The 14,063-nt window shown below is 42.0% G+C and overlaps 1 protein-coding gene across 6 annotated transcripts in view; it reads right to left on the bottom strand.

Annotated features, from left to right (window-relative positions):
* Window positions 1-267: 267 nt before the first annotated feature.
* Window positions 268-14,063, bottom strand: part of triob (trio Rho guanine nucleotide exchange factor b) — a 107,791-nt gene continuing 93,995 nt past the window's right edge. For 4 of the 6 annotated variants that reach the window (XM_086037243.1, XM_086037244.1, XM_086037245.1 and 1 more), the window contains 20 exons: window positions 14,004-14,063; window positions 13,819-13,885; window positions 13,592-13,695; window positions 13,428-13,497; window positions 12,717-12,806; window positions 12,519-12,611; window positions 12,378-12,428; window positions 12,105-12,182; window positions 11,760-11,951; window positions 11,459-11,636; window positions 9,925-10,802; window positions 8,168-8,421; window positions 7,802-8,064; window positions 6,820-6,982; window positions 5,990-6,111; window positions 5,768-5,846; window positions 4,581-4,781; window positions 3,864-4,002; window positions 3,587-3,773; window positions 268-2,586 (listed from right to left, as the gene is read on the bottom strand). The exon at window positions 14,004-14,063 is cut by the window's right edge and continues 89 nt beyond it. In XM_086037243.1, coding sequence (XP_085893369.1) covers window positions 2,171-2,586; window positions 3,587-3,773; window positions 3,864-4,002; window positions 4,581-4,781; window positions 5,768-5,846; window positions 5,990-6,111; window positions 6,820-6,982; window positions 7,802-8,064; window positions 8,168-8,421; window positions 9,925-10,802; window positions 11,459-11,636; window positions 11,760-11,951; window positions 12,105-12,182; window positions 12,378-12,428; window positions 12,519-12,611; window positions 12,717-12,806; window positions 13,428-13,497; window positions 13,592-13,695; window positions 13,819-13,885; window positions 14,004-14,063 — 3,685 coding nt within the window. In that variant the 3' untranslated portion in view covers window positions 268-2,170. The remainder of the gene's footprint in view (window positions 2,587-3,586; window positions 3,774-3,863; window positions 4,003-4,580; window positions 4,782-5,767; window positions 5,847-5,989; window positions 6,112-6,819; window positions 6,983-7,801; window positions 8,065-8,167; window positions 8,422-9,924; window positions 10,803-11,458; window positions 11,637-11,759; window positions 11,952-12,104; window positions 12,183-12,377; window positions 12,429-12,518; window positions 12,612-12,716; window positions 12,807-13,427; window positions 13,498-13,591; window positions 13,696-13,818; window positions 13,886-14,003) is intronic. The other 2 variants (XM_086037248.1, XM_086037249.1) reach the window with 1 other exon arrangement.

Below are 14,063 nucleotides of genomic sequence, written 5' to 3'. Positions count from 1 at the left end.
TCTTTTATTTTCACACGTTCCAATAAAGAAGTCATTCATTCATTAAAATGAAATTTTCATTTAAAAGCAAATCGCTTTTGAAACGTTTTGTTTTCAAATGAATTGTCTTTTTGTTGCTGATGTCTTTTTGTTGTTTGTGTTGGCTTTATTTTCGAGTGTGTGCGTTTGTGGGTGTGTGTGTGTGGGGGGGCGGGGGGGGCGTGCGTGCGTGTGTGGGGGTGTGTGTGTAGAGACTTTGCACTGGGGGATTTATCAAAGGAGACAGCGTTGCTCTTCGAACGTTTAATGGCAAAATAACACCACAAACTAAAATATTTACACTTACATGTAACATGTAAACACAGTCTTCTGTACAGAGGAATATACATGCAAAAGTAAAAATGAATTAAGTCATCATACAACATTCAAATTGACATTGCCGCAGTCAGTATTGTTGGTGTATTTCAAATATGAAACAGTCACTCTTTGAGGTTTACATCCTGGCTGGAGGCAAAAATGCCCTCTGCCCCTCTCTGTACATCTTTACATCACAAACAAGAGGGGGTTGAGGGGTTCACAAAGGCAATTCATTACTTACAACATATTTTGCTTGATAGAGGCTTTTACATAATTAGATCAACATTTTTTTTAGGGAACCCAGACGCACAAAGACAAATAAAAATGACATGAAACCATTGCTGAACTCCACACGATTCTTCAGATTAGTTGACATAACTCTTCCAATGTAATTTTAGCAACCACTCTCGACTGCTAACCAAACAAGAGTACATGACACAAAAGGAAAGTGGATTAGGCACCCCATGCTAAACTCATGCTATATTGCTTAAAGATACGAACATAAAGCAAGCAAAGTGAAGTCCAGCCTTAACGCAGCAATGAAATCACCAAACATTCTCATGAAATAATAAATAAAATGCAATGTGTAAACTCTTAAATATCTGGGTTCACTGTGCTCTCTATAAGTTAACACGAAAAATGATAATAATACAGGAAAACAAATACAAAACTTTGGTATTATTATGGAAACAAACAATGACAAAAGAAAAGCATAAGTGCCTGGTTTTCTTTTTAATAGATACACATTTTACATTGTTGCCAAAGCTCTCATTCAGCTGGGGTTTTGCAGATATTAGTACTGAAAGTAATACAAAGAGTTAACACAATACAGACGTATATTGCAGTACCAGTTACGTACATGCCTTTAATTCCTTGTAAGACTACAGCTACAAAACAAATCTTCATAAATAGGTGCTTATAAATGTTCAAGCTGCAACATTGCACGTGGAAACCGACAAAAAAATGAGTGCATTTCTAAATTAGTGCATCTCTGCATCACTAATATGCTGTCAATGAAATAAGCCTTTGTTCAGTGGCAAAGGATTGTTCAAAATTGACAAATGAAAAAAGCGAGAATAATTTATTTACAAGTAAGGCGGAGATCTAAGAAGCTTTGCCTTGAAGGTTTGATTCATTAAGCTTGTGCTGAAACGACTTCGGCTTTGATGCCGAAGGCAAGCAAGAGCACAGCACGCACTATTGCACTCAAAATAACCACGATGGGAAACTTGCTCCGGTCTGCACGTTGCTGTGACGACAAGCGGACCTCACTGATGGACGCCACGTGGCTTGCGCATTTTTCTGCTTTTTTACCTTCAACTTACTATAGAACTACTTTCCTTTTTCCTCAAAGGTTACTAGCATGTTTGTTCCCTAGCTGTACACAGTTTTGCTTACAAAAAGTAATCTCTTTTTACAAAGAAAAAGGCTTCTCCTGTGGTCAACTAAAAGCAGCCTGACACACGCTGACTATACAGTATTTCTATTTCCTCTTTGTAACACTATATGACTCGTAAGAAATGAAAAACTTGCCTTTGTGTCCGCTAAGTCGGAGTTGGAAGTCTCGCACGGATTCCAACAGTTTGTTGTGCAGGCATAAACGCGCTATGCCGAGGTTCGGGGGGGGGGGGCCTAGTCAAAGGGTTTATCAGCAGATGTCATTCAGTCAGTCAGCAGCAGCAGCAGCAGGACATTCGTGGATCAGTGAGGGAACATAGCATCAGTCTGGAAGTGATGATCTTGAAAAAGCACAAGTCTGCACGCCAACCATTCCTCCAAAGTGTGGCTAAGAAGCCAGTCGGGAGGGAAAATCGCTCGGCCCGGGCACTTCCTGTTACACGTGGTTAAGCAGGCGGCTGTGAAGAAACGCCTTCAACGTCCCGATGGGCCGGACGTCATTCTGGTGTTTCCGTCTGTCAATGAACGAAATGAGCCGAGACGTGTCCAGATGTAAGGTGGGATTGTGGCACGGCGGGAGCTGCATGCGATTCGAGGCGGCGTATCCGGCGTCCCTGTCCGCTACGCCCGGAAGGCGGAGCCACGGCTCCCGCAAGCAGGCGCTCGCCGAGGGCCGCTGCTCGGGCACCCCCTGCAGCAGCAGGCACACAAAGTCGCGGGCGGCTGAGCTCACGCCTTCAAAGTAGTCGTCTGGGAAGCTGAAATCCAAGCGGCAGATGTTCAGACACGTCTCCTCCAGACTCTCATCCAGGAAAGGCGACGCGCCGCTGAGCACGACGTAGGTCAACACACCTGCAAGACACATCCCTTGTGTTAAAATATGACATAAGCCTTGATATTAAGAGGCTAATATGACATACTACGCTAACTTGTCAGTATTAAATATTTACTAACTGTATGTGTATGTATTTACAAACTCTGTTTCCTTAGTAAGCAAAGTTTCATAAGAAGCCTGGAATTGGCGAATACATGGCACATTATTGCAAATTTGCACTCTTGCTAGAGTGACAAGACCGAAAAAAGGTGGCCTCCGTGAGCGAGTAGATGCAATGTTTTAAATATATTTTTTTACAATACTTTGTGGATTTAAAGGGGAAATCAACCCAAACATATTTTTTTCAAGAATATGTTCCCGGCAGGCCCACTATTGTCTACTATAGACCATATTCTTGAAAAAAATATGTTTGGGTTGAATTCCACTTTAAGGAAAACAGCAGCTGATGAAGGTGTGCACATTTGAAATATCACATCAAGTTGTGTCACCTGAGTTTATTTCGTCTTCAAGTCAAGTTATCACTGTGTTGTATTAGTGTAAAGTGTAAAGTCGGATTCAACTGTCTCTTAAGTTGGACAAAACCTCAAATGTGTAAAATGTGAGACCTCAGCAAATGGCAAACCTCATGCGACGTGAGGTCAGTGAGCATCAAGTGTGCTTTTTAGTGCACTTTTTACAAAAAGTTGGACCAGCCTCAATGTGGCGTGACAAGAAAAGAACAAAGATGAAACCAGACACACATTCCAAGTGTCGCTACTTAAGTGAGGCTATTATATCGGGGCACATTTATAAACGTTAACCTTAGGCGTGTCAAAATAGTGCATTCATTGCGATCAATTAATTACAGTCACAGTTAAAGTGTTATTTGTTTTAATCGCATTAATCTAACTTTTAATCTCTGACTTTACTGTTTCTGTATGATGATGATGATGATGATGATGATGATGTTTTGATGCGTGGGGCTTGTGCTTGAGTTGTTGCGGGTGAAAAAAAAAAAGGTCTGAATGGTAAACAGACCTAAGCTCCATATGTCGGACATCAGAGAGGCGGGCTGACCCAGGACCAGCTCGGGGGCCGAGAACTCTGGGCTCCCCAGAAGAGGATGGATGTAGGCGGAGGGGGGGTTGAGCTGAACGGCATCACCGAAGTCAGTGAGCTTCACCACAGGCTGGGAAGACACTTGCTCTACCACAATGTTCTCAGGCTGCGGAAACATGGACACGCGGCACCGTTAGGACGCCTTCGGCATTCCGCGCTGTTTGCAAAGAACCGCAATAAACTCAGATATGCATACTTTGAGGTCAAGGTGCACTATCCTCCAGCCGTGCAGGTACTGCAGCGCCTCAAGAATATCTCTGAGGTACAGAGCCACTTTCTCCTCGGTTAGGTTTCCCCAGCTCACGATGTAGTCCAGGAAACGCCCTTGGTCTGCCCTGAACACAGTAGCCAATAACACAACTTGAGTCATGGTGCTCTAAAGAGGGTAAGCCACCTTCAATAATGTATCCCACCTGGCGCACTCTGCGTTAGACCTGTACAATTAATCGAAATTCAATTACAATTATGATTATTACACTCCACGATCACAAAATTGGCATAATAGTAAAAAAACGATTATTAATACACATTTATATCAACCTGTTTGTTTACACAAGGAAATCATACTTGAATTTATACATTTGCACCTTTTGAACATTTTACATGAACTAATTTTATACATTTTTTGTAGTCCACGAAATTTGTAAAAATGTATTTGTCTTTGTATATCTTTTTACGTTTAAACATTTTCTTGTTTTGTACTAAAAAATAAATGATCGTTTGAATAATCGAGCAGCCCTACTATGTGTACTACAGAAGTTACAGGTTCCAATAAGAGCAGTCCAAATGAAACTCTTAATTGCATTATGAATTTAAAAAATGAATACGTAAAAAAAAAATCAACATGTTTTGAGCTTTTACTCGGTTGGCCCAGTGCGATACACTAAATTGCTAGTTTACACAATGTACTTACATCTCTAAAATAAGAACGTAGCTGTTGGCCGTCTCATACGTGTCCAGGAAGCGGACCAGGTTGGGATGATCCACAGTCTGGAGGAGTTTGACCTCCTGCAGCACCTGTTCCCGTCGCAGCAGCTTCTTGTTAACATGTTTGGCCGCCACGGTCCATTTGCTGCCTCTCTGGTCGCACCGCTTGGTCACTGAGAAGCGGCCTCTGCGGAGCAGAAATTGAAGGTCAGGGGCCTCATGTACAAATGGTGCATATGCACAAAAATGTGGCGTACGAACCTTTCCACTCTCACGTTCCGATCCATCAAGAGTGGAATGATTGTTTATTTGGCATACGCATCTTTATCTTGTTTTTTTTGTGTGTGTGTGAGATGTTTTCTGGTTTTGGCCGTACGCCGTGTTTTAGTGTGAAAGGCACATAAGTCTTTGTACATGTGACCCCAGGTGATTACAGGGTGTTTCATAAGTCTATGCCACTTTACAAAAACTCATGTCTTAGGAACTGGAAAGGGTAGCCGGATAAAACCGGTTTACACTTGAAAGCTGAAATCTTCAAGTTTTCTGCTGCGATGTTCTGCTCAGGCCATTGTTACATCAAAATCAATGTTTTTACTTTTTGTGTAAAACATAGTTTGCAGTAATTTCATTGCTATTTGCTGATAATGCCATTCGCTGGAAAGGAGGACTGGTTTCGTGTCAAAGAGTTTGTTAAGAATGAGTCGCGGACCCGTGTTCAAGGTTTTCGGATAGAATTTTCAAAACGTTTTGCAAGAAATGGAATGTATGTCATGTATGTTGTGTAAGGGCTCACATAGTGAACATTTGCCAAAAATGAAACAAGTTCTTGGATTTTTGTGTTTCAATTTTGCTCCAAAAAATGAAGGTCACCGGCTTTCAGGAAATATAAGTTGGGTTATCATATCTTCAACAGTCATTGAAATATATGTATGTAATGTAAAGCACCCTGTAATTGCATTCAGATGAAATTCCTAGCTCGCGTTCAATTTTGTTGTCCCTAGGTTCAACACAAAATGACCAAAAACCTACTTTTCCAACATGAAGTTCTTACCAAACATTTATGGGTTTACAGAAAGAAAGAAAGAAAGAAAGAAAGAAAGTTAGAAAGAAAGAAAGAACAAAAGAAAGAAGGAAATAAATATAGAATACAGAAAATAAATAATGCATTCCTACCTTCCAAGTTCAGAAATATCAGTGTAATGGGATTCAAAACCACGTTTCCAAATGGCATTGTTGCTATCATCTGGGCTTCCTGGAAAAAAACACAGTCTTCTGTCGATTTTGGGGTTTGATTTCAAAGCAAACTGAACTTCAAAAACAATAACTGTTCATCATCTGGATTTTATCAGCACGTTTAGCTAAATGGAAGGCATTACATCATGGTAGAGGTCTCACCTGAGACTCTGAGGCTGGCGGAGGAGGTTACAGAACCTGCTACATTCATTGCAAGACAGGTGTATCTGCCGTTGTCCTCCATAGTCGCCCCGAGGATACACAGGGTCGCCTCTCCTGTCTCACTGTGGCGATTATACACAAATGCAATCCAACACATTCTTAAAAAGAGAATGTTTTAAATAGAAGCAGATCATGCCAGAATGTTCATGTATAGTAACTAATTACAGGCTTAGTAAGAACAGAAACACTATGTAGCCCCCCACCAAAAACAAAAGATTTTAACTCATTCATTGCCAGACAAAATATCGATAAATTCCTGGGATTGAATGGCTGGACTGTGAAAACACCAGTAAATTCGTCAGTGGTATTGAATGAGTTAAATGGATGGAGAGGGGAAAAAATATTCTTAAATGTCAAAAGAAAATGCAAATATGACTTTGGCCCTTGCTACCTCAAGCATCTTGGATCCAATATTATGTGATTTAAATGTAATGGGTTTCAGTAAATATCCGTAAAGCGTGCGTAGTTGCACTAGAAGTAACAATTGCAACAGGTTGTAATCCGATTTAACACAAGCCCATTAATCATGCCGTTGCTTTTCTGAAGCCGTAACTAAGTTAAACATAGTCCCTTTAGATGACATTCTAATAGGATTGTCCCTGGCACTTTGTGACTTATAACATTTCAGAAAATGAAGAAAACGTATCTTTTTGCCCGGATCCCCGATCGGCAAAAAAACATGGGATCGGCCCTGATTTCCAATCACGTGATCGATCGGGACATCCCTAAGTTCCATCCTCATTTGACATTATTAAAATCTGTCCACTTACCTGTAGGTGATGCTGTATTGTCCGTTGTTGCTAAGAGTGCCGTTGTCCGGACCTCGCCAGGTGACAGCGGCTCGGGGCCGCCCACTAATTTTGCACCTGAGAGTAACACTGTCGCCACTCTCACATGCTACATCGCTAAGCGGGATGAGGAACTCTGGAGGAGCTGCATGGCAGAACGACAATGGAAGAGGAGGACAAGTTGTAGATTCAAAGCAAAGTATTGGTAAAGAAAGAACAGAAAAACAAGTCTCGCCAATTAAGTTGTATTTTTTGGCGGTCACAAACCGGAACCTCTAGCCATACAATTTGAAGATTTACTAATAGAGTATATGATCATCGCTATTAAAGGGAAGTCAACCCAAACATATTTTTTTCAAGAATGTGTTGTATGCAAGCCCACTAGTTGAAACAAGGCATTCTGATAAATATTGCATTTGTGGAATAAGAGTTAATCCACTAGTTTTTAGCCACCTCTGGGGGCGGCCATTTTGTCACTTCTGTCGACTGAAAATGACATCACAACTGCTCAGGGCTCAGGTGACGACCAATCACGATTGACCTGTTTTCTGAAGCTGAGTCGTGATTGGCCCTGAGTGATGTCATTTTCAGTCGACAGAAATGACAAAATGGCCGCCCCTGAGATGACTAAACATGGGTGAATTTTGCTGATGAACTCATATTCCACAAACGCAATATTAATCAGAATGTTTCAACTAGTGGGCCTGCTGGGAACATAATGTTGAAAAAAATACATTTTCGTTGATTTCCCCCTTTAAGGAATGGCGAGCTGAGTCGGCTTGCTCTCAATGCGCACTACCACAATGTTACTGCTTAGTTAACACATTTTTACACATATATGACAGGAATGTTAAAATCCATCCGTCACTTTTTCTATAACACTGTTTAACTGTTCGTTGTTTGAGGGTTCACCGTGTTTAAATTTGCCGTACATACTGTAATATTCATTTAGTAGTGCACTCACCATCACTGATGAAGTTGGGATTCAGAAGCTGCAATGTAAATGTAAATACATACAGTAGATCAATTTCCAGTACAGTACAAATGAGAGACTTTAGAAAGAGAGCAAGAAAAAGATGATCATTTGCACTTTCTACCTTGCCAGAGACTTTGTTGGCCAAGTTGTCCTGAGATTTGCGGTAGCCGTTCTCCAATTTCCTTCCGTCCTTGTCTCTTTTCTCAGACTTGCGGCGAATACGAAGCGCAGTATGCCATGATAGGGATTTTCTAAACCAAAGAAGAGACATCATATCAACTTTTAACACGATTTCCGGACACTTGCAGCATATAGTTGTTTAGTTTCGGCTTACAAACAGGAGAAATGTCTTACTTGATGGTTCCCTCTGCGAAATCGGGTGTAGTGGAGGATGAAGTGTGTCCTAATACAAAGCCAGGAATCCATCCCTCAGCTGCAGGGCAATGCTCATTGGCAGCCCGGTACACCAGGAACATGTTTTGCTGGTTGCTGGCCAGTATTTGGACGACTTCACCCTGTGCTACACTGATCTCATCTTCCTTCACTGCCACATAGTCTTGGGTCACCAACATGGTGGACACACTGCTGCTGCTGCTACTGCTTTCACTCTGCCAGATGACAAGAAGAGCAAAAAAAATTAAATCTGCTAGCAAAGTAGTGGCGCAAGTAGTTTTTAGTATCTGCTTTCCATCAATCAAATAGCATGATTTGATTGACAACTGTTTAAACTTGACTAGGCACATGCATTAATGGAAGCAAGTTAAATTGATTTGAATATTGCAGACATGGAAGTGTTGAATTTAGTTTGTAGTGACAAGTTTTGAGATTGAGTGTGAAGTAGAAGTAATGATCCTCTTGTCTAACAATTTGTAGTAAATAGCAGTTATTGAGTACACATGATGTTTTTGCATGACAAACATCTAAATCAGTCAGAAAAGACAAGTTTCAGATTGGGCAAGGAGTGGAAGGAAGTCATAAAGAGCTCTTATTGTGTTTCGGCAGGTTGTCATTTTTATTGAACTCATCCTGAGGCTATATTTACACTATGTTCCTGATGGCCATGGCAGCCCCGTTTTAGGCAACCATGAACAAAAAAAGGATGGTCCTGAGATAAAGCGGGTGTACGGAACAGGCAAAGTTGCCACAGCTGGAGGGAGAGAAGAGAGAAGAGAGAAGAGAGAAGAGAGAGAGAGAGAGAGAGAGAGAGAGAGAGAGAGAGAGAGAGAGAGAGAGAGAGAGAGAGAGAGAGAGAGAGAGAGAGAGAGAGAAGACTTTAGCATATTTTGACTAAGACTATCAACCATTTTTTGAGCGGCAGTATACAGTACATGTGCACCCCCCCTGCGCTAATGCAAACTCTAAACTGGGCCAAGCAACCAGCCAGAGAAGTTTCACTCGACTCTGCCGGGGCCACAAACGTCCTCCAAAGCTGCTCGAAGACTGTGTTTCATTTATAAAAAGCTCTGACAGAATACGGGTAACATGCGGGCCCGGGAGCAAACATACTGGCATTCATGGTAAACCGCATGGCGAAACGTAGTGCGCCTTTGAGTCCATGAGACACACCCTATCTCCCCACGGCCCGTCACGGATACGGTGACAGACTGTGAGAAAACTTAGGACTTGAATACTGAGAACAAAATTGCCAAAATCCCAGGCCGCACTACGTTTTGGGAAAAGGAAGCTGATGTGACTGCGGGGAACATAGTGCAAATGTAGCATTAGTCACTCGCATTCTGCCACCAGGAATTATCGCCCCCTTATGTTTACAAACATTCCCTCCCACAGGATTCGTCCTTAGAAAAATTAGATGAGAGACCAGATGCGTTTAAAATGTTGGCAAACAGCAAAGCTCAAAGAGGAAATCAAGCAGAAACAGTTTCGCTATGACTTAGATTTTCCCCGTTAGTACAAGAACAACATGTTTGTACCACACACATTCTGGGTGAAGTTAGTGCACTCGGATAGCCATTAATTCCCAGTGCAATAGTCGTTGCAAGCTGTTCTCAGATGCGGCGGCGTGCTGACTGACTGCGGCCGGTCAGTCAAGGCGGGGTTAGTGAAGGTGAGAAGCTTCTGTGAAGCCGTGAAACCTCGACTTGGCCTCTTACCCCGTTGCTCTGGGTGGAGTGTATGGATTGCTCGCTGGTGGAGGAGCACGTGCTCATGCGATCTAAATCCTTACTGTGGGTGGCGGAGTGGCGACGATGAGCGGGAATCCCCTGGCTTCCCCTGCCGAACGATTCCCCTCCAGCAATACCATCGCTGACGCAGGAACTTGGTCGGCTAGTGGGAGAAGGAGGCACTGACGGGACCGTGGCCCAGAAAGGGTTGCCTTTGTGAGACTGGCCGCCGGGGACAAACGCTTCCTTGACACCTCCAGGAGACTGAGGTGAAACCAAAGGTGAGATTGTCCTGACTCGAGGATTCTTGAGGGCCAAATGCAGAGGAGCGACGGCCATTTGTGGGATCGCGACCGCTTGAGGTTTTTGGGTTTCTTCACAGCCTCCCGGACCCTGTCTGGCACCTCTTTCCAAGCTGCCCGACGGTCCGCTACTGTTGTTAGAGTTGCCTCCATCGCTACAATCCAGCACCTCCATCTTGTGGACCTCAGAATTTAACAGCTTGCCATTCGGGGTGGTGTCTGAATACAGGCTAGAGGGGTTGGATTGGAGCTGGCAGGGTGACCACATACCTGCTGATCTGTCAGGCCCTTCCGGGCCTGGGTGGTGGTGGTGGTGGACGGGCTGGGGCAGGCGTGAGGAAGGCTGGGGAATTCTCGAGGGTCTGGAGCGAGGGCCGCAAAGAGCAGAGGAGTTGCCCCCTGATCCTCCGGAGCCACCGCCGCCACCGCCACCTCCGAGACTGGAGGCGCTGGTGGAGGTGCCGCCTCCAGGAAGGCCTCCTGTACTGCTACTATTATTGGGTGGAACCACAGGCCCACTGCCACCCACGTGGTTCCTCTGGTACTCTATAGGGGATGTCAGAGCTGTGGAAAGAAATAAAGAGTCAGTATTGCAATGCTTCTAGCTCAAGCTCTAATGAAAACAAAAGAAACAACAGGACATTACAGATAGATAGAAACATAGGCACGGGGGGATATTTTATGCACAGGTACACACACAAAGGTTTATGTATTTTTTGATTTCCTTCAGTTGAGAAAAAAACACGTTCTCAAACAAATATTCTGGAATTCAAACAACATCAGTCAGAACGGTCTTTCAACCATCAAGTTAAGTTAATTTGAAATCTCTCTTTGAATCAACTCACCAGCTGAAATGTAAATTATGGCCGCTGTTGGATCTCTTTTGGAAGCACTTTACCTCACGTAACATCTTTTCGACTGACACTTTACACATTAAAACTACAGTGGTAAAAAAGAAGGCTAAAATCAGTCATTCAAGCTATTTGCCATCTTTTCTCAATTGCTCTGCCTTGGTCAAATGACACACAAAAGGGGTTGTTTACTTGTGGTGCTATCGGAAAACGTTGTGGCTTTTGCAAACCTAAAGAACATTTCACATAATGGTGAAATGTCCTATAGTCCTACTGCACATTCAGCAGAGTTATTTAGCAATCTGTATGAGTAACCGAGCGAAGTGAATTTTCCAATCCATCTTTTGACTAGGAAATGTATTCTCTCACCATTGAGGAAATTGCGCTGGTTTTCCAGAATCTGGCTGACTTGGTGGAGCCAGATTTGACAAACTCCAGGGCTTGCCGAATGGAGGGTGAACCTCTCCAGAGTGCCACTAGATGCTCTGGAGGTCAGTGTGAATTTGCAGGGGTCTTCTGCATTGTCTTCCAGACCAAGCCAGCTCACCTGTCATGGTGCAAGAGGAGAGGAGAGAAAATGGCAGAGGAGAAATTGCTTCCGTTTTGTTTTTGGACTTTATGCATTGTATCATAAAATGAGTAAATCTACGTTTTATAGCCATATATGAACCTTGATGCTGTTCTTGAAGAGGTAGCCAGGAGTAGAGAAGCCCTTTTTCTTGTCCAGGGGTTCACTGAATATAACAATCTGCTCAAAAAGGAAGACTCTCCTTTCTTTCATTCTTGACAACAGTCCCCCATCCTGGTCGGAAACCATGAAAGTGTCTTGCAGGAGCAATTTGCCCTGTGCTACAATTTTACCCTAAAAGACAGGAAGAGAGGAAAGTGTGAGTAATCAATACAAAAGTAGAAATGAAGGAAACACTTTTTAGTGCACACTGACACCTAGTGGCAGTTGCTAAAATAACAGCCTGGATTTCTGCAATTTACAGTACAACAAATACAGCAGTCTTACATCGAAGCCTTGAAGGCGGCCAACATTCATCATGTCATTGCAACGCTTAGGCACAATGCACATCACCTCTACAGCTTTCTGAAACAAAACAGGAAATGCAAACCAACTTTAAGAGCCAGGGTGCAGGCAACACTACCGGTATTTTGTGCACTATGCAACACCCATCATCCTCAGTCTCCAATTGGAAATGATTGTTGCTTTTGTCAAGTCGAGTTTAAGTGGTTACAGTTCCAGAGCGATCATGTTTAGGGTGAAACTGAGTCGTTATTTTACCTCCAGCTCTGAAGAATCCACTCCAGCCTTCTTAGAAACTTTGAGAAGATCCTAATAAATGATAAACATGCATAGATAACTCACGAGTGTTGAAAACATGAGTGATGTGCGCTACTGTCATAAACCTTACAGTTTGTTTACCTTCAACAATAGCTGGTATTTCATTATGCGCTGGACAGGTTTGATAAGCAGATCAGTGATCTGCAACCTGTGGCCTAGTCGCTGCTTGAGTTCCTGATTAATGATAGTAAAATTATTAGATGTACCGCATGGTCAAAATTACACATATATAAGACATATAGTGAACAAATAAACAAAAAAGAAAATAGAAATTCTTACTTCAAAGTAAGTGTCAATGTACTCTGACACGATGTGCTCGGATTTGGGCTTGTTTTGGCAGTAGACGATGTACATGTGAAACCTTCGCTCCTGCAGTAAACAAAAGACAAAAGTTGGAGGAAATATATCAGGTAAAAATATACAAATGATATACAAACTACAGGTGCTTCTCAATGAAATACAAGACAGTGTGGTAGAACAATTCATTTCAACTAAACTAGTTTTTTTTGCTATCAAATGTCAAATTCTTCTATTTGTGTGTGTTTTTCTTTGCTTTTAAATATCTTAAATTCTTCTTCTTGTAAAGGCCTTTAAATGTATTTTTAATTATGTGAAGCACATTGAACTAACTTGTATGAACTGTGCTATATAAACACAGCTGCCTTACTTGCCTTGCCTTGTTTCTTATGTAATATTTAATTTCTTGAGATTTGTTTGTTAGCGGTAATCAAATTGTGTGTATGTATATATATATATATATATATATATATATATATATATATATATATATATATATATATATATTTCTTTTTTTTTCACCTTTTGAATTAAACTTCTAAAATTAACTAGCGGTAGCTTTTCAACTAATGAGATGCACCATGAAACTCACCTTATTATTATATATGATACTACATTATTCATACTGTAATATCTGTAGACAGTACTACATCAAGAAAATCTATATCAAATATGAACAGTATATCTGTTTACCTGTTTGACAAATAAAGAAGCAAGTCTGTCAGGATCCTCCAAACACTTTTCAATCTCTCCCAAGAAAAAGCTGCGACCACACCAAGGAAACACATTATTTTAGCAACCTTCGAAAAAAAAAAAAACGTTTCTGTGAACGCAAAGAATAAAGGCTGTGAGCATACTCTTTGTGCCAGTCATAGATCTGATGGATGTTTCCAAAGACAATTTTGTCTTTTCCTCTCATGTCATCTGGAACGCCTTCCTCCTTCATTCTGCTCATGTAACCCTAGAGGGGTTGTAATGCAACATAAGTACACTTGCACAGTACCTCAGGTTCACATAATTCATAGTCACATATATTAAAAAAAAGTGTGGCACCAAAAGTGGTTCATATTTAACTTCTTATTACCTCCACAACTGATCCCAAGTCTCTGACATAGTCTCGTTCAGTCTCCACCAACTCCAGCAGGACATAACTGTAAAGCAAATGCTCACTACTCAATACAAGTAAAATGTAACTGCAAAAACAGTTTAACAACTACACCAAAGTGGCCTGTGTATATAAAGAAACCAAGGTTCAGGTTTGTAACTCACTGTCTTCTCTTGAGGAAGCCAGACTTGCGCTCATCCACCTCCTCCATGGGCGAGGAGGAT

The sequence above is a fragment of the Filicampus tigris genome, chromosome 8 (genome assembly GCF_054856515.1).
Source record: "Filicampus tigris isolate MCC_2025a chromosome 8, RoL_Ftig_1.0, whole genome shotgun sequence".
NCBI classification, from domain to species: Eukaryota; Metazoa; Chordata; class Actinopteri; order Syngnathiformes; family Syngnathidae; genus Filicampus; species Filicampus tigris.
This window is presented reverse-complemented; position numbering and strand designations above follow the sequence as displayed.